The following is a 24,288-nucleotide window of genomic DNA, read 5'->3' on the forward strand; positions in this document are numbered from 1 at the left end:
GGAAGTTGCTGGGGTGCATATGTCCTCCCCCCCCCCAACCTCTCTTTATTTTTGCTCGGCAAAACTTTGGAGTTCTCATTTTTCTTCGGTTTTTTTTTTTTGCAAAAGCTGTGGGCGTTGAAGACTGGAAGCACTTGTAAGGGGGCTCGGGGGTTTGGTTTTTTTCTTTTGCAAAACCGCCGTCTGTTTTCTCAAAGGCAAAGCGTAGGCAGGAGAGGGGGGCGGCGGTGGAGGAGAGGAAAGTTTTCGTGGGCGAACAGAGAATGGAGCGCCCTCGTGGAGAACCGGGTGGTTTATGTGTGTGTGTGTGTTTTCGTGTGCACTGAGAGTATCCGATCGGTGTTTGCAAAGAGTCTTCAACTTTGCAAAAAAAAAAAAAAATCTAGGGGGGGGGGAGAAGAGGGACAAAAAAAGCACCACGAGGAAAGAGGAGCGAGAGGAGGGGGAATGAGAAATGCCTTCCAGGCACTCAGCTATGCAAAAGCGAGCGAGAGGCGAGGGAGTCGGGGAAGAGGATCTTTTGTTCGGTAACATTCAGTGCAACATTGCAAGAGAGATCCAACTTCTTCCTGCCTTTTCTCTCTGAATGGAGGTTCTTCTGTTGCCCCCCCCCCGCTTTCTTTAAAGGAAACAAACACAAACCTTTTTTAAAAAAAGATTTCGAAGGTTTCTCCTCCCAAAGCTGCTGTCTTTTACTTTTACATGCTTCTGTTCCCTCTTGATCCCAAAATGGCAACTTTCCCAATTTTCTCTTTTGCAAACTCCTCCCCACATCTGCCTCCCCCCCCACAAAGAAACACAAACCCCTGGCGATTTTGGACTCTGCAAATTTAGGTTTCTCTTAAAAAAACGAAAACAAAACCTGATTTCAAGTGCTTGTAAAATGACAGCTTTTGGGGGAGGGGGTGGATTTGTTTGGAGCAAAGCCGGGGTAACGCGTGCTATGGGGGGGGGCGAGTTCCTGTTTCTTTTGGAACAAAGAGAACTCTGTCTAGGCATCTGTCACTCAGTGAAAGAGACACAAGAGAAACTTTTTTTGTGAGAGCGTTTCTCTTCCGATTGCTTTTCAGCCCATGGGTATTGGGGACCCCTTTTTTCGGGGGGTGGGGAGGAGAGGAGGTCCCTGCTTATTTCGACCTTGCCTCTTGGTCACCCCCATGGAAGGGGTTCGGAGGAGGCGGTTTTGGGGGTGAAAGCGGCGATGCAACTGGCAGAAAACATGGAGTCCAGGCTTGTTTTGTGTGAAGTGGGATGGAAGGGATTTAAAGAAAGAGGTTGGCGGGGGGGGGGGTGAGGGGTTGAAGCGAGGTTAGCTTCGCTCTCCCACGTTACTTTTCCCTTTGAAACCCAGACCTGAGTTCATTATCAAACCAGCGCCGGTGGGAGTAATCCGCGAGGTATTTTCATGTGTGTGTGTGTGTGTAATTTTTAATAGCTGCTTTACTAAGTAGCAAACTTCTGACACGTGATTTGTCTCGCTTGAATTCAAACGGAAGAAAATGAAATGTTTGATCTCAGCCTTTTCTCCTCCCTCCCCCTTTTCCGCCCCGGTTCGGATCTATTTCCAATTGCATTCTCTTTGTGTAGGAATGGACACGGCCGAGGAGGCAGCTTGTTGCTACTTTTAACTTCCTTTTGCTTGCATTTTGAGGTTTGGGTGGGTGGGTGTTTTGATAAAGTGGACGGGATACGCGGGGCAAACGTACCCCCCCCCAAAAAAAACCCCAAAGCAAACAAAAAATAACCCGTGCTTTTAGCCTGACTCTCCTCCGACCTTCCTGAATTGTTTGCATTTTAAAATTTATTATTATTATTATTTCGCTCTGGGCTGGATTGTGTCGTTCCCATGTGCAGCTGGCGGTGTGGGCAGTTCAGGCCAGGAGGAAACTGCAGCAAAAAAATCTCCTCCTCCATCCCTGATGAGTTGCAGACTTGAAACAGGAGAGAGAGAGTGAGACTCCCTCACGTAGCCAGCAGCTCCCCCTGAGCACTTCTGCACTCGGCGTTGCCTGGAGGAATAGGAGGACTAGGCTCCATTTGCTTTTGCAGCTTTTTTTTTTAAATAGGCACAAAGTCTTGCCCCTTTCTCTTCTTTGCGGGTGGGGGGGGGCGTAGAGGAGAGGCAAATGCGCGCTTTCATTTCAATGCACTTGAATTTGCCTGGCGTTTTTTCTGCGTGTGCGCGCTTGCTGGGGGTGGATACGGACGTGTTGATCTCCGAGTGCCTTCCTCCAAACAAACTGGACCGTGGAAAAGGGCATTGAGCTAACCTTAAGCAAACTTGGAAGTCTTGAGGACCGCTTCACCCACCAGTTTTATATATAGGTTACCTCTGTCGTCCTCCTTCCCCCACCCCCTTTTTTGGGGAATGTAGGGGGGGGGGGAAGTCTCTACATGTAAAGGGCTTTGGAGAGAAGAAACTTTTAAAGAGTTGTAAGGCTGCAGCCCCCTGGGAGCACTGCCCATTGAATTCAGGGAGACTTTAATAGTGGACACTTGCTTTTTCAGTCTGAGCCCCCTGCAAAGTAAAATGCATTTTAATTTCCTAATGTTTTGCATAATACACTTTTAACATGTATTGGACTTGTCTCAAAAACGTATTGTTGAATTTTAGATTTTAATTAAAAAAAAATCTGGTGTGGGTTGGGGGATTGAGGTCCAAAACAGTTTTTTTTTTCAATTTGGAAGGGAAAGCCATAAAAATACAGGGCAAAATTGTTAGAAGTGTCAGGAGTTTCACAGTAAAGGAGCCATATTAGGAAAAAATAGTTCTGGGTTTTCTAATGTAAACACAGTGTCATTAATGTTCTTTACAAGAACTCTACAGTTCTGTGATTCTAGCAGTCTCCTTCTATAGAGCTTATGACACAGCTGCATAACTTATTTTAAAATATTGTAACTCTGTACAGTATGTAGAACACAACTCTGTAGAGTTGAATGCAAAGCACTGCTCTGAATTTGACCATAGTGCAGAGTACGGATGAGGAACCAGTGATCCTCCAGTTGTTGTGATTAGATTACTGCTCCCATCACCCAGGCTGCATAGTCAAAGAATCATAGAAATTGTAGAGTTGGAAGGGACCCCAAGGTCTCTAGTCCAAGCTTCTGCAATGCAGGAATCTCTGCTAAAGCATCAAGGACAGATGGGCCATCCAACCTCTGCTTAAAAACCTCCAAGGAGAGGAAGAGTCCACAAACCTCCCTAGGGAGAACGTCCACTGTCTGTATGTTTAGTCAGTGGTTCAGGCAGGAGTGACAAACATTTGGAGAGTACAAATGTTCCCCATCCTTGCTGTTGAGGTTGGCCTTTGCACAGTTGACCATCTCCTCTGCCTCAGTTACCCATTGTGCAAAAGGACAGCTTCACTTTCTCCTTGCATACCATGCAATTGTGAAAAGGAAGATTGAGCAAGATGCAAATTAGTAAAGGGACTTTCCACCTTGTTAGGTTACCACCTGCAGTGACCGTTGACACAACCCTGCCTTCTTGCAGCTCTTCCACACCTGTGTAAATTCCACCTGTGACCCATTATGTCTGCATTGTCTCCCACATCCCAGGCTTGAACCAAGACAGATCTGCCAGCAGTTTCCCCCATGTCGGATAGTGATTTTGGGGAGGATGATGGGAGCGTATCTCAGGATCCGTTGCAGCCTGGCAAGAGGAAAACGAAGGGGAACAACTTCCTAAGGAGTCTGTGAAGATTCTCAGGGAGTGGCTCTACGAGCACAGGTTCAATGCATATCCGTCTGAGCAGAGAAAACTCAAGCCTTTCTGGGCAACAAGCCTCTCTGTTCTTCAGTATGAACTTCTGTATAATCCTTTCCTAGCAGGTTTGCCCAGTTATGATATCTGCATACACAGGGTTTGCAAAAGAGAAAGCTTTGGTACCTTTAATTCCACTGCAGAGGAAGGGATTTTTGGCAGGTTGTAGGTTTGTCATGAAAGCTGAAATTCCTTCTGCTCAGTTGCTGTTAAAGGATACTGGAGCTTTCACCTCTTGTGCCTATGTATAAGATGTTACAGATTTTTTTTTAATTTTAAAAAATCTGTTAGCAAAAAATAAATCCAAAAGTAAAAACAAATCAGCTTTTATTAGGCCCAACTAAAATGTCACAAAGTAATTAGCAAGCTTTTCCTGTTCCTCGGAGCTCTTCTTCAGGCCGATTAAATCTTTTCACTCCCCCAACACAAAAGGAAGAAGCTGAGCATGATGGGTCTTAATTTTCGTGTTTGGCCTTCTGCCCTCCAACCCTTAGTAATACTATCCAATTGGCCCTCTTGAACTCCCCCCCCCCCAGTGCACAAAAAATACGGTAACCTCCAGCATTGTTAATGGTAAGGGACTATCTTGTTTTTCTTTACTTCTGTTCTCTGCCTTCCAAGGGACATGCACATTCTGCTTAGTGATGGGAGCAGATGCAGGTTAATTGCTACCTTTTCATACCTTCAAGGGGGGGGGGAACCATGATCATTCTGTGTGTCCCAGTAGCTGCATCTTGGAATCTGTTTTATTCCCTGATGTTAACTAATTCAGTTTTCAAGAATGCCTTGTGTATTTCATCTTAAGGTTGTTGGATAATGCAGACTTTGAAGATTTTCCTCCATTCATCCCCTCTTTGTTTTCGTCTAATATCCACCCTGAAGAAGAATTCTGAGATCGAAAGCTTACTTGGCTTTCCTATGGCAATTAGTTGATCCTAATAAGGTTATCGGTTGCATTTTGTAGCTAATGTTCAGCTCCACCTTTTGCTATGAATTTGAGTTAGATGTTCTCAATGATGTTCTTAATAAATGTAACAGGAACCATAACTTCTCACCCCCCTTTTACAAAGAACCAGCTTGGGTGGTCCCTTTTCACCTGTGTTAAAGATCAGTAATCCTAAACCGCTTCGCAGGTTAGCTGGATGTAATTAGTACATAAACAGATTACGCTAAATGATTTGGCACTGAAGGACTGGTAAGATCTGCCAGTATATTATGAATTTAAGAATGGCCTTATGGCCAAGACTCTATTAGCCATTTTTTCTATTGGGTGATTTTGTTGGTGTGCAATCTGAAGCACATTGTATAAATATATTGTGCACGTGAATCCACTGAAATAGGTAGTGCTTAACTTGCAAGTAGAATTGGGGTGCCAAAATACTCTAGGATGATTTGCAGTCCTATGCTATTGTAGTAATGCCACTACTTGAGTTAATTCCAGTCTTTCGCATGTATTGGATAGAATCAATTTGTTGGGAGGATGTCTTGTAGGCCATCTGGTAACCTAAACCGTTAGACCTAGTCCTGCCCTATGGGCAGTGGAGAACAAAATCTGCCCTTTTATATGGACTGGTCTCTCCAAGTAGCTTATTAAAAATGGTAACCATGCATAGTTCAGTTGTGAATTTTAACATACCAAGAAGATCTCCTTAACAGCACCAAATTAAGTTACATTCTGCAACAGCAGATAATTTGTATGGGAAAGTGAGACAATAAAACTATTTTGTGATTGTCAATCTGGCAATAAATTATTGCTGGGGGTATTAGGGTGTATATGGACGATTAAAAATGATGACTAATCTTTTTTGGGGGCCTATAAATGCCCCTTATGTGGACTCTTAAGATGAGTTTCTAGTCTGGCTTGCTGTAAACCATCATTTAAAATAAACGATGGTTTAAATGAACATCTGTGTTTCTCCTTGGGGATGAAGACTACAAACCAGAGATTGGCTTGTTTTTACATGCAAGGTTGCTCTTGTGGCTTGTTGTCTCCTCACAAACTACTGTGGTAAGTCAACAACTCACCTTGGCTTACCACTGTGGCTTGTTAGGACACAAAAGAATTGCAAGTGGTGGCTCTCATGTAACAGTTTGTTTCCTCTCTGGCAGGTTGAAGAAAAGTGTGAAGCATTGTCTTGTGAACAGTGTGCACCAGCACATTGCTCACTCATGTAAATCCAGTTTATTTCATGCTAAACTATGGTTTAACATGATATGTTAATGGGGCCTATATGGTTCTAGTCAGGATTCCAGAAGACCTCCATTCTTGGATGGTCCATCCCTGGTCTTCTACTGGATTAGTAGGGCAGGAGGCACTGAGGGCTGAAGAATTGGGCTGCAATCCGTCTGTATTGACGGAATCAAAGCATTTTAAATTTATCCATTTCGTGCTTGCCTTATAAGTGTACAGATTTTCTAAGGACCCCAGTGTACTGCAACATTGCACAGGGATTTGAGTGTGAATCTGTTTATGACCAGCAGATCCTTGCAAGGTCTTAAGGAATGTTGGGCAGCTAGGCCTCTGGGAACCTATATTAATATTGTTATTACTGTTGTTTTATCTACTGCTTTCATTTCGAAAAGAAATACCAAGCTGGTTCACAAACAAAAACCAGCAGCAAAATAACAAAGCCAATGATAAAAATTAAGCTATTTGGTAAATAAAATACATAGTAGGAGCTAAACATGTACAGTATTAGAAATTAGAGGTTTAAGCGAAGCCTGTATAACCCTTAGTGACTTCCCTAGTAGTAATAGAAGGGTAAGATTTCTCCATTAAGTGTCTGGGCTTTGCTTTTCCCTTCCCCACCCTTCAACTCCACTTTAAGACATTTCTTGGCAAGTGTGTGTGCCTTGAGGGGGAGTGAAAAGCAGGATATGAGCCTAAATGAACAGTTGACTTGGTTTTGGGAACAAAATACCCAACTGCCCCAAAGGTGTTCCCATCTCTTTCCTACTCACAAATGTTTTTTTGTCTGTGGTTGTACTGGGGGAGGGGGAAGGAAGCATAATTTAGAAATTAAGAGAGAAAACGCTAAACAAATCTAACCCGGTCCTTAACAGTTTTAGCTGAACTGTGTTCTGTGCCACCCACTCAACACCTGATGTGAATTTAGCCATTTACTATTTGCATGGAATCAAGTACATCTGAGGGGTTCCTTTCTGTGTGTATTTGGTTGTGGCCTCAACTTTTGGCAAGGTTTGCTTGGCCTTGAATGCTTGTGAAACACACCTAGCTTCCCTATCAGTAAAGTCCTTTCCAAGGATTTGAAGGAGAGGTCAGGGTTTTCGGAAATAACTAAATAAATATTAGATATTCTGCTGGGTCAGTCTAGTGTCAGGAGGGTAACGAGACTTCTGCTTCACCTGGCGAGAGATGCAGGAGCTAGGAAAGGAATAGAGGTTGGGCTGAGGCCAAGAGCGGGGTTTTCCCCTGCCCTGATTCATCCTTGGCTACAGAATTTGTTTTTAGAAAACAGCATCTATCTTCAAAGAGCAAGCGTCAGATTTCTACCTGTGCCCCTTTAGAAATATAGAGGTGTCTATGCCAACGTTAGGTGCTTGTCACCAGGTGCCTGGGTAATTTTTACTTTCTGGGTCTGCTTTGGGAGTAAGGGTCTTGCCCTAATATTGAAAACCATTGGCCTGTTCCATGATGTGAAACCAGGGCTTACTGTGCTTGACAAGTACCTTAAAAACAATGGGTGGAATTCAGTGTTGCATTAGTGGAACAATTCTGTCTGATCTCCCCTCCCAATACACTGTTCTGGGGGTTCTGCTGACTCCCCTCTGAGCCAGCTTTAGGGGGGCACTGGGAATGGAGAGGGGGAAAGCCCTTGCATAAGACTTCTGTTGACAGCATTCAATGTTAAGCTAGTTTAGGACCCAGAATTGTTTATAGAAAGAGCTTCTCATGCAACCTGGTTTAATAGGAATACTTGGGTGATATGTGTGTGTGTGTGTGTTGGTGGGGGAATCAATTTAAAATATTGTCAGATGGCTTCCTCCACCATATATGAGGGCAGTAGGCTAGCTTAGATGGTGCAGGGCAAGGCCTCTGTGGCACATGCAGCTCTGTTTTCCAACATATCATCCATCACTACCTCCACCACAGTCACCTGAGGCAGCCACCTCACTTTGTCTAATGGTAGGGCTAGCCCTTTCAGGCTTCTTAGGAGTTCCGTGAGAAACACCTCCAGGGCTTGCATATTGAAAACTGGGGGGGAATTTGATCTTGGGTGCTTCATGTGAAAGGAAAGTAGTATTCTAAAGTAAAAACCAGGTTCTTTCTCGTATTTTTAAAAAGACACTAGTCCTTCCTTACTGTAACACTGTTCTGTCAGTGCATACCACATTCCAGTGGATTGGGTTTAATTTGGTTAAACATTCAAATTGTGATTGCATGAAATAAGAGACTAAACTGTGCAGGTTGTACAAAGTGAAATGGCAGAAATGTTAGCTGTATGCACTTTACATCCTGAAAGCTTAGCGATGCTCAAATACATGTTTGTTTGTTTGGTTGTTTCTAACAGGTAGGTATAGTAGCGAACAACCTTATGGTTCAGCAAAGAAACCGAAACAAAATTCAGACTGCTAGGGCAATGCCACGTTAGTTCCCTTCAGGTGAAGTGGTTATGTTGTGATTATGGGGAAGAAGGGCCTGCTCACATGTAGGCTACTTCCCACTAAACAACCTTGCTGGTGCCTGGATATCTGTAGGCGGGACCAGGAGCAAGTAAACAATGAAGAGTGCTGTTATGTGGTTGCCTTTATCCGTTCTGCTATGTTTTGCAAAATCTTTCTTTATGTGGTTTGCCTCCCCACAAATTCATTTGTTTACAATTTAAATACAAAAATGAGAGGAAGAAAAAGGATGAAAGGGGGCTGTTGGTGGTTTCTTTAAGAGCCTCTGGCATGAGTTCCGGCCTTTTGGGTTTCTCTTTTGCTTTCCCCGCTCAGGACAGAGGTCCTAAGTCACTGGGACGACAGGGGAGAGGCTGTCCCAGCTGGACTCTCTTAAAGGAGCTGGTAACAGCCCAAGTCTTCCTGTTTCTAAGGAAATACCTCCAGGTGTTATGATTTAATGAATCTTACAGGAAGCCCACTATGACCTGGGGCTTCCCCCTCTCACCCTTCCAGCTTAGAGCAGGTGGCCTTAACCCCAGTTGCGTACATGTTGTGGCCTTTGGTACTGGCAACAGAGTACAGAACCAGTCCTCAGGCTTGTTGCCGTTCACACAAACGCTGCTTAAGCTCTCAAAAATGAAGCGAGCATACCACCTTTGCCCATGCTGACAAGAAATTACTCATTGTCCTCACTTTAGTTACTGGAATTGCAGTCTTAACCAGCCGCTCAGCCTATCTGGAATGCACACTTGATTTCTGAATCTGAAAATTCTCCAGCTACAACACTTACAATATATTTGCTAAACAAGCAAATGTAACGTCAGCAAAACTAGCTGAGCAGTTCTGCACGGATCCAGATAGCCCAAATAGAAATCTAATATTATAAATAGATTTCTGTTTGGGCTGTCTGGATCCGTGGAGCTCAGCTAGTTTTGTTGGTGGACCCCACTGACAAGATTGCATGGAGGTAAGCCTTCCAAACTGGCTTACAGTGGTGCCCCGCTAGACGAAAATAATTCGTTCTGCAAAAATTTCCGTCTAGCGGGTTTTTCGTCTTGCGGAGCGGCAATGACAGCCGCGCTCCGCAAAACGAAAAAAAAAGACGAAAATTTTTCGTCTTGCAAGGCAGCCCCATAGACTTTTTCGTCTAGCGGGGCAGCCTTCCGCTAGACGAATGCCTTCGTCTAGTGAGTTTTTCGTCTAGCGAGGCATTCGTCTAGCGGGGCACCACTGTATTGCCAAACAAGTATCACTTTGGGCTTGGGAGGTCTGCATGGTGCCACCCAGATTTGTTCCGGGGGTGACCAGTTGCTTGTGTCATTAGAGCTGGCGTAGTTCATTGTGTGTGTTGGGGGCGGAGGAGAATAAACAAGCATGGCTTTGGATGTAATATAAGGACATGTAAACCTAAGGAGTGTTGTGGTTGATCCAAAATATTCAGGTTGTTTGATTGATGCTGCTTAGTCTTGTGAAAAGGACAAAAGTGCTTTTTAGAACTGACTATTCATGATCATTGCATTTTGGCCTCTCTTTGTAGCAGAGAACTGTCCCCACATAACTGGGGTCACTTGGGTGCCTGACTCACTGAACAGCTAGTAGCATTCCTTGCAGAGTTCTGAGCTTCCTTTGATAGTTCCCATCTCTCTCTACTGACCAAGCTTGGTGCTCTTAGCTGGGATCTGACTGCACAAGAATGCTTAGTCTGTTCTGCTTGGCTTGCTGTGAGCACAAATATTCCGATAACAAGTTGCAGCTCTTGCTTGTATGCAGAGAAAGTGTTGGCTTGCTGAAGACCATCTAGATATTCAAGGTCACCTTTTGTATTTCTAAAAAGCAACATAAATTGCACCTTTTTCTGGTACCGTGTACTTGTGCACAGATGTAGCTGAACATAAAAGTGGCTGTGAAATTTCTGCATGCAAATGTTTACTGGGACTTAATGATTGGTTGCTTGTTTTATGTAGTTAGAATTTGTGTGCAGCAGTGCCTCAGTTTCTCTCTACATACGGGGCATAAAAGGTGTACAGCTCATTTAACCTGGCATCTTCTAATCAGTAACTGGAAGGACCCCTTTCTTCTTGCTTAAGGAGCTTTTAAATTTGTTCTTTTAGCAGTGAGACTATGGTAGAGTTGAGAGCTAGGTAATTTCCATGGCCTTAAGCAGCAAGAATAGTGTCAAGACTTTCAGAGTATCTCTTCTACCCATGATGGCTATGCTCTGCCTCTGTGGTCAGAGGCAATATGCTTCTGAATACCAGTTACTGAAAATCGCAGGAGGAGAAGAGTGCTGTTGTGCTCAAGTCCCGCTTGCAGGTTTGGCCACTGTGAGAACAGGATGTTGGATGAGATAGACATTTAGACTGATCTAGCAGGTGCTGCTTCTGTTCTTACCTCTGAGGCATTGTACAACACTGGGGGGGGGGGAACCCTACCTTTCTTCTGTCATGGAGAGTCCTCACACTTAAAAAGACATAGAAGAAGGGCAGAAGGCTCTCCTTGGTGGTTCTGTGCTCTTACCAGGGCAAGACAGCGGAGGTCCACATTAAGAATATGCATGCAGATGTGTTCAATCTAGAAGTGTTTTAAATGTAAGCTGTGATGAGCTGCCAGCTTCTGTTTTTAAGTCCTGTAGGCCATGTACAAGGAATCCCCCCCCCAACTTCTTGCTCCACACGTATAGAAAAAATGTGTATACTTGTGAAAGGCGACCACTTTGAGGCTTTGGAAACACGGTGATTGTTTTCTTGAGGCAGGGGGTGGGAGGGATTATAAACAGGGAAATTGTTGAATTTGTGTTAACACGTATCCCCAGGGAAAATATTTTACAGAGCTGTTGATTTGCAAAAGATACACCAGTCTACTTGATTTATCTTCCCGTAATTGTTCTCTTTGAAGCACTCTTTCATTTTTGTTTGGCTTTCAAGAAGGAAAAATTGCTCTACACCCTTGTGTGTGTGATGTGAAACAAATTGCACAGACAGCAGCTGTGCTTCCCAAGGTCTTGTAACCAGCTCCTCATGGTGTTGCGCTTAGATTCCTAGTGGGCTTCTTTGGCAATGCATCCAGAACTTTGCTAGTTCACCAAATGGAAATGTGATTGTCCCTCTCTCTTCCAAAGAGTGCAGTTGTACATGTTCATACTGTGCAATCCAACCTGGTGCCCTCCAGCTGTTTGAGACTGCAATGCTCATCAGCATGGCCATGCTGGTTGGGGCTGATGGGATTTGTTGTCCAAAACAACTGGAGAGTACCAGGCTGGCAAAGGCTGCTCTAATATCCTAATTTGGTGCTCTACATCTGTAACCAAGCACCGTGCTACTGTGCAGTGTGGCTGCTTTAAGAGCAGTTGCATAAAGCTGTTGTAGGTAGAGGATGGAAGAAGGCTAATAATAATGATAGGCCTCGAGACCTGAGAGACTTAGTCTACAGAATGGTCCAGAATTGCACAATACATTTCTGCTGGAGTGAAGCACTACCTAAGTGGGAAATAGGATGGATGTTGTTGTTGTTCAGTCGTGTCCGACTCTTCGTGACCCCATGGACCAGAGCACGCCAGGCACGCCTATCCTTCACCGCCTCCCGCAGTTTGGCCAAACTCATGCTAGTAGCTTCGAGAATACTGTCCAACCATCTCATCCTTTGTCGTCCCCTTCTCCTTGTGCCCTCCATCTTTGTGCCCTCCATCTTTGTGCCTGGAGGAGGAACTGGCAACCCACTCCAGTATCCCTGCCAAGAAAACTCCATGGACAAAGACAATAGGATAGATAAACGTCGTTATTCCTTTAAATGGTGAGTTCATGGTTTGCTATAATTGAGCTTAGGTAGGTAAAGGACCCCTGGATGGTAAAGTCCAGTCTATAATGGCGTTAAATGAAACCTTAGCTTTATTACAAGTATGTTTTCCCCTTCTGTGATCCTCATAGAAAACTCATTAAATATTAAAAGATGAGGTGCATGCGGCAAGAAGAGTAGAGAGAAAAAGGGAGAGAAGGGAAAGAGGTTGGCAGTGCTAGACCGGAGTACAGTGGGTGAATTGTAAACAGGAATTTAATATCCAGTTTACTTTCTTGAAACATTTCTACAGTCTCCCACATCAGTCTTGAGGAGGCACACAGCAACATTAAAATAAAGGGATGAAAGCAGCTGGTAACCCAGTGCAGAATTTTTAAAAAGTATAAGAACCTGCACGGGCCAGACTGATCTCCACTTCCCAGTGGTCTTCCTTGGAAAGAGGTGTAGCAACTGACCCAATAGCCAGGGATGGGGAACATTTTTCAGTTGGAGGCCACATTCCCTCTGGCTGCAGGCCAATGGAAGGAGCCAGTGTGCGTTCCTAGCAGGTTCTGCAGTCCAAGATCAGCTGGCAGTGAGATCTGTCTGTTTCTGTCTTGTATTTATTTATTGTGAGCATCTTATTGCACCCAGGTACTAAGAAGTCATGGCAGGTATGAAGACAGTAGAGATGTTGTCCTGCATCTAGGCAAGCTCTTCTTGGTGGTCATGTTGTTGTTGCTATTATTATTATTATTATTATTATTATTATTATTATTATTAGTCCTCTAACCTACGTAACCTCTGCAAAATGTTTCCATATCTCAAATTATGAATATTTATGACTCGACCAACCAGCTTGGAAACTTCAGTTTCCATTTCATGGAGAGTTGGTGTTCTGCCCAGTAAGTACCAGCCTCCACTTCTGGAAAGTTTTGGACTTACCCGTATTTTTCGCTCCATAGGACGCACCGGACCATAGTGCACACCTCATTTTTAGAGGAGGAAACAAGAAAAAAAAACATTTTTCTGGTTTTCCTCCTCTAAAAGCCCTGTTTTTTTGTTTTGTTTTTTGAGGATCAGCTAAATGTTTTGCAGTTTTTTTGCAAAGGGAAAAGGCCTTTTTTTTTTTAAAGGATCAGCTAAAGGTTTTGCAGCTTTTTTGCAAAGGGAAAAGCCCTGGCTTTTTTGAGGATCAGCTAAAAGTTTTGCAGCTGTTTTTGCAAAGGCAAAAGGCCTTTTTTTGAGGATCAGCTAAAGGTTTTGCAGCTTTTTTTTGCAAAGGGGGAAAGCAAAGAGGAAAAGCCCCATTTTTATGGGGTTTCACTCGGATTTCTGAAAAAATCTTAAGGAAAGGGAGCCATTTCTACTGTTTCCAGACAGATAATCTAATCATCCAGTCACATGTCCTGGGGAAACAAACAACCTCCCTCTGCAGCACATTCAACAAAGGAGGGCGGGGCTGAAAGGGAGCCTGGACTCTTATCTCTCTCCCGATCTCTTGCTGATCAGCTGCTGAGCGGGGTCCTTTCAACACTCCCTTTTCTCTTTGTAAAATAAAAAGCACAATCTGCTTTTGGCCCCTGGGCAATTCAGCTCCAGGGACCACCATTCGCTCCATAAGACGCACAGGTATTTCAACTTACTTTTTAGGAGGAAAAAAGTGCCTCTTATGGAGCGAAAAATACGGTACTTTAAAATTAAGTGAACTTGTTCGGATATGTTGCAATGTGTCTTAGCAGAGGCCAAATCAGATACCCAATACTTTCCTGGTTTTCCTTGCCTCCTTGTGTTTAACCCGATGCAATTCTGTAGTGTGAAAGGAATGTAGACTGCACTGCTGAGAAGTTTTTGAAATAAGTTGCCAATTAATTTGCGAACTGTTTGATCATAGCCGGTTGGTATTCACATTTGTTCACAAATCTGTGAAATGGGGAAATTTGATTTAAATCAGTTTTGCCTCCATTGTCACAATTTAAAACAGAAAAGCACTTTCACCTTGGTTGGAGGGAGGCCACCTGGGAACAATTTGTGAGTTGTCTAGAAGAAAAGCAGGAGACCAATGTAATAGTCCCAAATCCTACAGTCTGATAAGTTTTACCTCTTAGTAGAAAAAAAGCCCCGAGGGTAGTGATAGCAGCTAACATAATTTCAGGACAAATAAAATAAAATTATTCACACAGCGTAAAGTTACATTATAGAACTAGCTCTCACAGGAGGCAATGATGGTCCCGAACTTGGATGGCTTTGAAAGGGAATTAGACAAAGTTTAAGACTATCAGCAGCTGCTAGCCATTGCGGAAGCAGGATGCCAGACTAGACAGGACATTGGCCTGATCCAGCAGGCTGTTCCTTCTGTGCCAACCTAGGCAACTTGTTGTCTTTTGTGTTTTAAGTTTCAAAGAAAACAATTGCGCTTAATTTAGTGGGGGATCACTTGCTCTGTTTCCTGGGGATTATCTTTTGCTGGATCAAGGTTCTTGTCTATAGAAGAGTTTTCCACTCTTGATTACCATGCACATATAACACACACGTGCATGTATGTGATTGGTTTTCACCAGTTATACGCCCAATCAAACTCTACATTTTTTTTAAAAAAGGATGGGGGACGACGACAGCTACTGCTGTTTCTTTGCAGCCCCTGGTGTCAGTTTTGCCCCATGCATGCTCTGATGTAATGATGAAGGGAGCCAATCCCAGGCTCCTGTGAAACGTGGCTGAGGGATCGGCCTTTGGGTTCAGCAGATCTGCTTCTTTGCAGGCAGAGTGGGAGCCTCTTGGCTGCAGTGGCAAGCTCTGCCACCATTGTGCCTCTGCAGATGGTGCTCTGTCAGCAGGGGCAAAAATGGATGTGTTGGGGGAGCCTTTGTATCCACAGGACCCAACAACTTCCCACTCCCCTGACAAGGGAGAGCCCTGGAGCTGGCAAAGATCTCCACTCCCATTGCCTTTGAAACCAATGCCTTGGATATTTTCTGTCTTGGCTAGCATGGGCTTGATTTGGGTTTAGGAAGAGGCAGTTCCTTCTCCCTCAACCGCGCCGCCCCCCCAACCTCTGTCAGGTTGCTCTGCCCATCTCCATGAGACTTTTTGTGCCGGATCTTAGACCACACTTTCTGAGCCCGGTGCCCTCCAGATGGCTTGGACTACAGCTTCCATCAGCCCACAGCTGGAGGGCACTAGGTTGGGAAAGGCTGCTGTGGGCTCTGTCTTCATATCCAGTCCCTTCTCTTCCTCCTTCCCTCCCTCTCGGTTTTGCAGAACCAGGGCCGGTTGCTCTTTGGGTTTTTACCTTTGACATCCAGCTCGGAGAAGAGTTCTGGGAAACCGGAAACTTTGCGTACCAGTTTGTTATGTTTTTGTTGGTTGAAATAAAGGTATTGTCCTGTTAATACTTTTTGGTCTTAAAACCTCAACTCCTTGTACTTCTGAGCATAAGGGACACGAAATGCTCTGGTACAAATAATTTAGTAGATCAGTCTTTCGGTACTGTATTCATGAAAATAAAAATGGTTGCTGAATTATAACTGACCGGAACTGGAGTGGAACTTGAGAGAGGTACACATTTCTCTATACTGGCTTTTTATTTTTAAGCCCTAGATTGCCCTGTATAAAGGAAACATCCTACATACTTTCTATTCACTCCTGGATAGATCTGGCAGGAGAAAAGGCATGTCAGGAATCTTGGAATAAATGGTCTGTGCTTTATCCTACACTGGCTGGGCAGATCCCAGCTTGTAACACTGTGAAACAGAAATTCAGGTGGCAAGAGAATAGCTGTCTTCTCCTGGCCTCTCAAAGTGACAACAGGTGGCAAGGATAGGATGCTGGAGGCAGAGCCATTGCCCCTCCCCCCCACCTTTAAAAAAAACCTGTGGGAAGTGCAGTATTGTTTGATTTTGCAACCATGATGCTGCTAAACCCATTTCCTATAAAAATAAAGGGCTACATGTAACTCAGCGGCAGAGCACAAAGTTTGCATGGAGGAGGTCCCAGGTTCAATCTCGGGGGGGGGGGGGTTGTGAGAATAAAAGGAAAGAGCCGCAAATGGTGTTTTTTTATTTATAAAAAACTAATTTTCATTATAACCATTTCCAAAATCACATTCAGATATACATTTCCACCGTTAATGTTTTTATTTTAATAAAACATTCAATGACTTCCCCTCTTCCCCTTCCGATTGCTTTAATTTCACCACCATTCCTGCATATTCTTATATATCCATTTATATGACTCGCCCCCTTATTCTTCCTTTATTATATATATTGTACTGTTGAATTTACCTTAATGCAGCTAGCGTTTTCACTTGTTCACAATTATTTTTGAAGTACTCCACAAAGTTTTTTCCATTCCTTTACATAATTGGTCTTCTCGCTCTCTTATTTTACTTGTTAGACCTGCTAACTCTGCAGATTCTATCATTTTTAAATTGCCAATTCTCCTTTATGGGGCCCTCACTCACCCACCATTTTGGGGTTAACAAGATCCAAGCTGCTGCTGTTGTTTAGTCGTGTCTGACTCTTGGTGACCACAGCACACCAGGCTGCTGTAGTAGCATAGTAGCATATATAAATATATCCCACCCCTCCAACTCGTGGGTATTTCTATCTGTACAATTCCCAAAAGGAATGTGTCTGTTTTTTTTTTGGGAACTGTTTTTAAAATCATTTTAAAAATCTCATATATAATTTCCCAGCACTCTTTTTAACTATTTTGCAAGCTCTTGGAGAAATGGTTGTAGAAGAACAGGAGTCTTGTTCTTCTTGCCATTGGCCCATCTAGCCCACAGTGGCCAACCAGCTGCCTCTGGGAAGCCAGCAAGCAAGACCAACAGCACTTGTCCTAGTTGTGATTCCTAGCACTAGACATATTGCTTCCAACAGTGGAAGTAGAACATTGCTGTTCCGGCTGGTAGTCGTGGACAACCTTATGAGTCATGAAAAAATAAATTGGCTATTGAAGCCTCTACATTTCTCTCTCTGTTACTCACTCACCTCTTCTTAGAAAAATGTGCCCCATAACTTCCAGTGTAGCAAATGCTTTCCTTTTCCTTTTGCACCTTCTCTGTTGTCTCCCACGTTACAGGTGGGCAGCCTCAACTCTGCTCTTCTCCGAGGGTCTTAAGTCTAGCACCATAGCTGCTGCGCACACCCCCAAGTCCTTGTTCATTGGCATCTAACCGATCCCTGTGCATTTCTCCCTTAGATCTGCAACTGGTTCATCAACGCCAGACGCAGGCTCCTCCCCGACATGCTGCTCAAGGACGGCAAGGATCCCAACCAGTTCACCATTTCTCGCCGCGGCACCAAAGCCGCTGATGTGACGCTGACCCGTGCAGCTGCCGCCACGGGGTCCGGACTCCTAATGGTGCCTCCTGCCTCCTCCAAGGTGCTTTCCATGTCGGCCTGCTCGCCCATGACCTGCCACCCTGCCCGGCCGCTGGCCGGCAGCTTGACTGTGGTGACGAGTGAGCAGGAGAGCCCTCGCCCCACCTTCCAGCGGGTCGAGCTCGAGCCTCACCCCAAGCAGCCGCAGCTGAGCGCGACGGGCAGCACTCTGGCTCTCCTGACCAGGGCAGATGCCGCCAGTCCCACCAACGGACTCTTCAACACGCCGCCGCCGACTCCACCCGAGCTCTTCGGAGAGGACTTTAGCAGTTTCCAGTTGCTGGTGGAAGTGGCCCTGCAAAGGGCAGCTGAGCTTGACTCGCAGAAGCTGAGCGGGCAGCTACCTCCGTCACTGCAAAGAGAGGCCGCTGCTCCAGCCCTCTCCAGAAAAACCAAGTAGCTTTCTACAGCCACTAGCTCCTTTTGGAGGCTTTGGGGGTTTCCCCTGCTCCTTCTCCCGAGTTTTTTCTGTTGGCCTCTGCACTGAGGGTCCTCCCTGCCAGGTGTTAACGCTGTGATGTGGCTACCCCTCAACCCGGAGCAAAACAAGCCGAGGCTTCCATGGCCGTTTTGACGCTGTGCTGCCAGCTCACCTTGGCTTCTAGAACGAAACACTGTCTCCGCCGCAAAGCAGGAGGACAACACATCCTTTGGCTAGCGTTTCACTTTCTCTGGACCTTGCCAGCATCCTTTCCTCCTGTTGAAGCCACGTGGAGGACACTGTCTGACTAGGGGGGTGCCTGAACCACGCACAACCTGCTCTTGAAAGGACCGAGAGGCCTTAACGTGCTCTGAGAGAACATGGCTGATGTTCTGTTACTGTGACTTTGTGTTTTTATTTTTATTTTGCTGTGGAGGATCCTTGTGCAGAGGTCCTTCTCTTCTCCCACTTGTTTTTGAAGCCTGCTGACATGGAAGAGAACAGAAAAGGGTCCAATATGTAATGGAGGAGAGATAATTAAAAAACAAAAAAAACCAAGTACCTTAAAAATACGAATTATGGCGGGGAGACGAAATGAGTGATTTCACCTCTGCCCAGAGAATCCTAATGTGTGTCCTTCTTGGGGGTGGGCGGGCAGGGGTTGTTTCTGTTTTGCTGTTTCTGTAGCATATCTTCTTTGACATACTCTCGGTCTGGTGTGCATGAGTGGCTGGCCCCTGCATGTTGCCTAACGGGAGTCCCTGGCCTGAGCAGATTTAACTGGAAATATTAATGTTTGTGGCATTCCTCTCTCTTTCCACTGGGAGTTGGAGAGGGGGAACAATCAACAACCACCCTTCGAATACTGGTGCCAGTTAAAAAAAAAAAGTATGGTGCTGTTGAGCAATTTTATTATTTTAGGTGCTGGCTTTTCGTGACTTCATCCATTCCTCTGCCTATACACTCCTCCCTGTGTTTTCCCCCCATGTCATGTTTGGAGATGCGCAAATGCGATCAAAGTGGCAGGGAAGGATGCTCTGCTGGCAGGATGCTGGCTGAGAAGCAGCAACGGGGCATTTCAGAGGTGGGGAAGAGGGATAGGATCCGGAACAAGACTCTTTGACTGTGAAGTTGCTTTAAACAACCCTTTCTTCTTCGTTTTTCATTTTGAATTTTGTTGGTCGTGGACTGTAACTCGGGAAATCTAAGGTGTCTTTATCGATGTGCTGACAAAACTACCTATAGAGGAGGGGAATACATCAACCTCCTGACTTTGTTTTTGGATCCTTGCTCTCATCATGCTGAATGTAGTTTTTCTTTTGCTGATGGAGCACAGGTGCCCTCTTGTGGCCAGGAAGGGAGGTTGAACAGAATAGGGTCTTCCATAGTGAATTGCAACCTCTACTGCAGACTACAAGCTGTGTATGACCCTGAAGTTGCCTCCCTACATGATTTGACGTGTCCCCATGTATTTGGCAGTCTTGACAGAAATTTAGACCCACCTGATAGTATCTGATCCCCCTCGAGCAGTGTTTTCCAAACTTGGGTCTCTAGCTGTTTTTGGACTACAACTCCCATTATCCCTGACCCCTGATCCAACTAGCTAGAGATGATGGGAGTTGTAGCCCCAAAACAGCTGGAGACCTAAGTTTGGGAAACCCTGCCCTAGAGAGAGGGTGTGTGTGCTGGGGTGGGGAAGCCTGTGGTCCCACCAGATGTTGCTGGAGTTGCAACTCCCATCATCCCTGACCAGTAGCTGGGGGGCATGCTGGTTCAGATGGTTGGGAGCCCCAGCAGCATATGCACAGCCATATATTCTTCATCTTTGGTCTATGCTCCTGATTTTTTGGGGGGTTTGCAAGATTGAACTGCTAAGATATGCATACATTTTTCATTGAGTTACGTCTCCCCTCCCTTTGGCCTGAGACCAGGAACTTGCAAAACACAGAGTGCCCTGGGTGATATGAACATCCACCTTTTTTATTTTAATAGTGCTGTTTCACTGTAAATGTAAGTTAAATAGTGTTCTATTATATACACCTATATATCTTGAAAAACACTAATTTTTAGAAGGTGTTAGCCTAATTATTACGTTGCATGAATAGTAAAGCTAAAAAGCCCAGCAGGATGCAACTTTTCACATTTTTGTTCTTGAACTAGGTGTGCAAACCTGGTGTCGATAAATGACAAGGACAGCAGTGAGTGCATTGGAGAACTGGAACTAATAGGGTGGGAATTGTTATTGGATTAATGCAACATTGTGATGTGCCTCCCCCCCCCCTTTGCAAATTACAGATTTAGGGCTAAAATTGGTACAACCTGTAATTGCTGCTGCACAAATAATTGCCTGCTTTCCTTTTCTTGGTACTTTTTGATCTTTCAGTGATCCTTATCAACCAGCAGGGTGTAGCTTAACTCTGTCTAGGGAGCTGTCGTTTTGATGTATTGATCCAGACATTTGAAAAAGCAATACATTGCCAAATTGTGCTGCTTTCTGTTTTGAAAAGCCTAAAGAGCTGCCTTGTAACATACTTGGTTTTTGTTTTGTTTGCTTAATTCTAAAATCTTGTGGATTAATTTGACTATTTGCATTGAATCTGTGGAAGGTGGCTCCTTCCATCTCCTCCTCAAGCTTGGTCCTATCTTGTTTTCTGGATTGTGGAAGCAAAACTTGACCTTGCTTTTTATGGGTTTTCAAGAATTATGTACCCCTTCCAAGTGTCACGGAAATTGGCGAGATGCTTTTAAGCAGCAGCATCCCAAGCCCAACTGAAGATACTCAAACATCATTTTTAATTAAGAGTGTGAATATGACTGAGTAGTTTCCCCTCCTCTACCCCCAATTAGGCACCCTTGACTTGGGCTGGATTGGCAGCCGTTTGATTAGAATTGTGCCTCCATTAAATGAAGCAGTTTGAACCTTCTTTCCTGGCACTGCAGGAAACCTAAGCAGATCTTAAATTGCTGCACAGGGTAACAAGAGCAACGTTTCAGTTCCTACAATGCACTGACTGTTCTTGCTGTATCTTATTTGTCCAAACATTATGGAGACTTTGTTTTTGATGGGATGGGAAGTTAAAAGAGGACGAAAAAAATAAAGAGAGAATATTCTTTTGTCTGATGTTTATGAAGCAAAAAACTACTGTAAATAACTGTTTTGGATTTTTTTAATCAATAAAGTTTTTTTTAAAAACACACCACACCTAGTTTGTATGGTCTCTGTGCGTAAGAACTCTGACCTTCGCATCTGGCTCTTTGCATCCAGTGTTGTTTGAATATACGTACAGGTGCATACAGTGAATGCCCTTACCCTATGCAGAGGGTCATAAAAGCAGACAGCAGAATTCTGTAATGTAGAAGCTTGATTGGTGAAGGAGTTTGGCATATACAGAACACAACTTAGTCATTTCTTCTTAGCGGCAGGTGTGCTAGCATATTGAAAAGGGGAGCTCTAACTGATAGAATCAGAGCAACAATACTTGATATTTCTGAACTAGGCCACGTATGGTTTTTGTACAAAATACTGTATCTTTTCAGCGCCCCCCCCCTTTAAAAATGTCACATTGGCACTTGGTCCCGCTTCCTGAACAAATCAGTGGGCAGAGGGGGTTGATTTTTCTTTTTAAAGCGTAATACACCGGTACATATTAGGACATGGGTAGGCAAACTAAGGCCCGGGGGCCAGATCCGGCCCAGTCGCCTTCTAAATCTGGCCCATGGGTGGTCCAGGAATCAGCGTGTTTTTACATGAGCAGAATGTGTGCTTTTACTTAAAATGCATCTCTGGGTTATTTGTGGGGCATAGGAATTCATTATTTTTTTCAAAATACAGTCTGCCCCCGCAAAAGGTCTGAGGGACAGTGGACCGGCCCCCTGTATTAGGAAAAGGGCAGGCAGGCAAATGCTGCACTGCTAGAGAGAGCTCTGCCTTCTCTGCATCCATGGCTACAAGTTCTTCCTCCATATTCACAATTATGACCAGTTGCTGGAAATCACGGGAGTGGGAAGGACTCCTGTGCTCAGATCCTGCTTCCCAGTTTCCCACAGGCTTATGGCCACTGTGAGAACATTTGCAAATAACTTCTCAGGGTATAAAAACAAACCACCTGGTGGCAGGCTAAAGGCCTGTCAAAATGAAAAGGTGGTGGAAACCATCATGGTGGTATGCAAGCTGGACCTGCAAAGGCTGGCTATTGCATACACCAAAGCAGAGGAGGTTGTAAGGTAACAGTAAAGGGACCCCTGACCATTAGGTCCAGTCGCGAACGACTCTGGTTGCGGCGCTCATCTCGCATTATTGGCAGAGGGAGCCGCCATACAGCTTCCGGGTCATGTCGCCAGTATGACTAAGCCGCTTCTGGCGAAACCAGAGCAGCACACAGAAATGCCGTTTACCTTCCCGCTGGAGCGGTACCTATTTATCTACTTGCACTTTGACGTACTTTTGAACTGCTAGGTGGGCAGGAGCTGGAACCGAGCAGTGGGAGCTCACCCCGTCATGGAGATTTGAACCACCCACCTTCTGATCAGCAAGCCCTAGGCTCTCTGGTTTAACCCACAGCGCCACCCGCGTCCTGCAGAGGAGGTTAGTTACGGTACATGCAATTCTCAATAGCAAAAAGGACAGAGGAGTGTCTCTCCCAGCAGACAATTTTTATACAGGCAGCTTTACTAAAATTCCTGCCATGTTTTAGTACTTGACATATAAGTATATGCTTGTCACTGCCTGATGGTCTGAAGGGTGTTGGAGAGGGACCTGGGTGCACCACTGGACCCAGCTAAATTGTGTAAAATCTGGACCATTGACCCCAGTCTCTCATAACAAGAGTTTTCCTCCTGGATTTACAGCCCAGTTAGACTGGCCTATACACACCGGGCTGAGCAGCCATTTGATGTTGGAAGGCTGCTCTGGAAAAGGTACTTGCTGGCACCTATTGTGGGAATGTGGTCTAGTTTGTACCAAAAAACAACAACAAAAAAACCCAAAATGTTGAGAGACATTTGTTCTATATTAGACAGGAGATTGATAAAAGATCCCAAATCATGTCTGCAAAAATAATGAAGATTAAAATAACCCTAGGTTCTCTCAAAGACAAACTTGGATGGGTGTTTCTTTTCAGGGTGGGAGAAGCCTATGCAAAATCATGCACATTCAGGAGGATCTATTTTCATTGTACCGTATCTTAACTCCTTGGTAAAAACAAAGCATCTGAATGTGTGTGTGTTCTCCCCGTCCTTTGAGGAGAGGGAAGGGTGATTCGGGGAAAGGGGGAGAGAAGAAATCGGAGATGAGTCCTAACATTCTAAACAAGCCCATGGGCTGGAAAGGGTTGGCAACCCTTATTCCAGAAGCATGCTGGCATAAGCCTGCATAAAAATTAATTTGAGCATCCTCATTCCACACATTAGACAATAGTTAATTGTAGGTGGCCAACATGAACTTTTGCAGAAATCAAAACGTAATTCTGCTCTGCAATCTCAGGACTATCACTCAGGGTCTCCCATTACTTTCTATTCCTCTTACATTTGATCTTAAAGATCGCCGCTCTTTGAAGAAGAGCAACAGGCTAAGTCGCCATCCTTTGTGAACTAAGCAGCTGTTCTGAGCCAGCGGCCAGATACGGACCCATGCCTCATTGGAAATGCTACATTCAGCCAATAAAATGATCTCAAAGTCAAGAGTAGGGGAAAAGATACGATTACATTTGAGAACATTGCAGCAGTGCTTCTTACCTGGCGTCCTGTGTTTCAAGTGGGTAATATGCAGAACCAAACTGAGTTTACACTCTGGTATTACAATATCCATAGGAAAAAAAGGAGAAAAAGAAACACCCAACTGTGTTAGATTGCCATGCAAGTCAATAAACTTGAGTTTATAAAATGCTCTGACCAAGGTTATTTTTATTTTTGTTTTATTATTAATGATTGATTTGGTCATGCCCTCACGGGTGACAAAAAACATTCCCTAATCTAATTAAAACCCTTGGTTGTTTTAGAAACATGATTTCCCCATCCCCACTTTACTTGTTGAATCTGGTTGCCTGCTCTAGAATGGAGTTCAGAGAGTAAAGATCACAAACTGCAAGAGACTGAGGCGCAAGGGCACAAAAGAAGCGCCTGTCTTTGTTTTACTGTCGTTTACAATGGCAGCAAGGTTCCCATTACAAGACGTTGGGCCGCTGGGTCTAGATACAAGGTTTTTTGTCTCATTTTTCTTTAAAAAATATTGCCACAAAGTTAACCACTATGGGGCTAAGAAGCTATTATTTCTTCCTGCCCCCCCCCCCAACTATAAAACTAAGGGTAGCATGTGAAATCAC

At 44.5% G+C, this 24,288-nt stretch overlaps 1 protein-coding gene and 1 long non-coding RNA gene across 2 annotated transcripts; one reads left to right on the forward strand and one right to left on the reverse strand.

The window, feature by feature from the left end:
• Positions 1-1,292: 1,292 nt before the first annotated feature.
• On the forward strand, positions 1,293-18,856 carry TGIF2 (TGFB induced factor homeobox 2). The gene is given in 4 exon segments (XM_033153329.1): positions 1,293-1,397; positions 3,559-3,678; positions 3,681-3,798; positions 17,364-18,856. Coding segments are annotated over 3 exon segments (786 nt in total). The 5' UTR covers positions 1,293-1,397; positions 3,559-3,594; the 3' UTR covers positions 17,948-18,856.
• On the reverse strand, positions 18,218-21,451 carry LOC117048901. Its single transcript, XR_004426890.1, has 2 exons — positions 21,279-21,451; positions 18,218-18,453 (listed from the first exon to the last, which is right to left on the reverse strand). It is a non-coding gene; the product is annotated as an uncharacterized LOC117048901 (long non-coding RNA).
• Between the last annotated feature and the right edge of the window lie 2,837 nt (positions 21,452-24,288).

Source organism: Lacerta agilis, chromosome 6 (genome assembly GCF_009819535.1).
Source record: "Lacerta agilis isolate rLacAgi1 chromosome 6, rLacAgi1.pri, whole genome shotgun sequence".
Classification (NCBI taxonomy): domain Eukaryota; kingdom Metazoa; phylum Chordata; class Lepidosauria; order Squamata; family Lacertidae; genus Lacerta; species Lacerta agilis.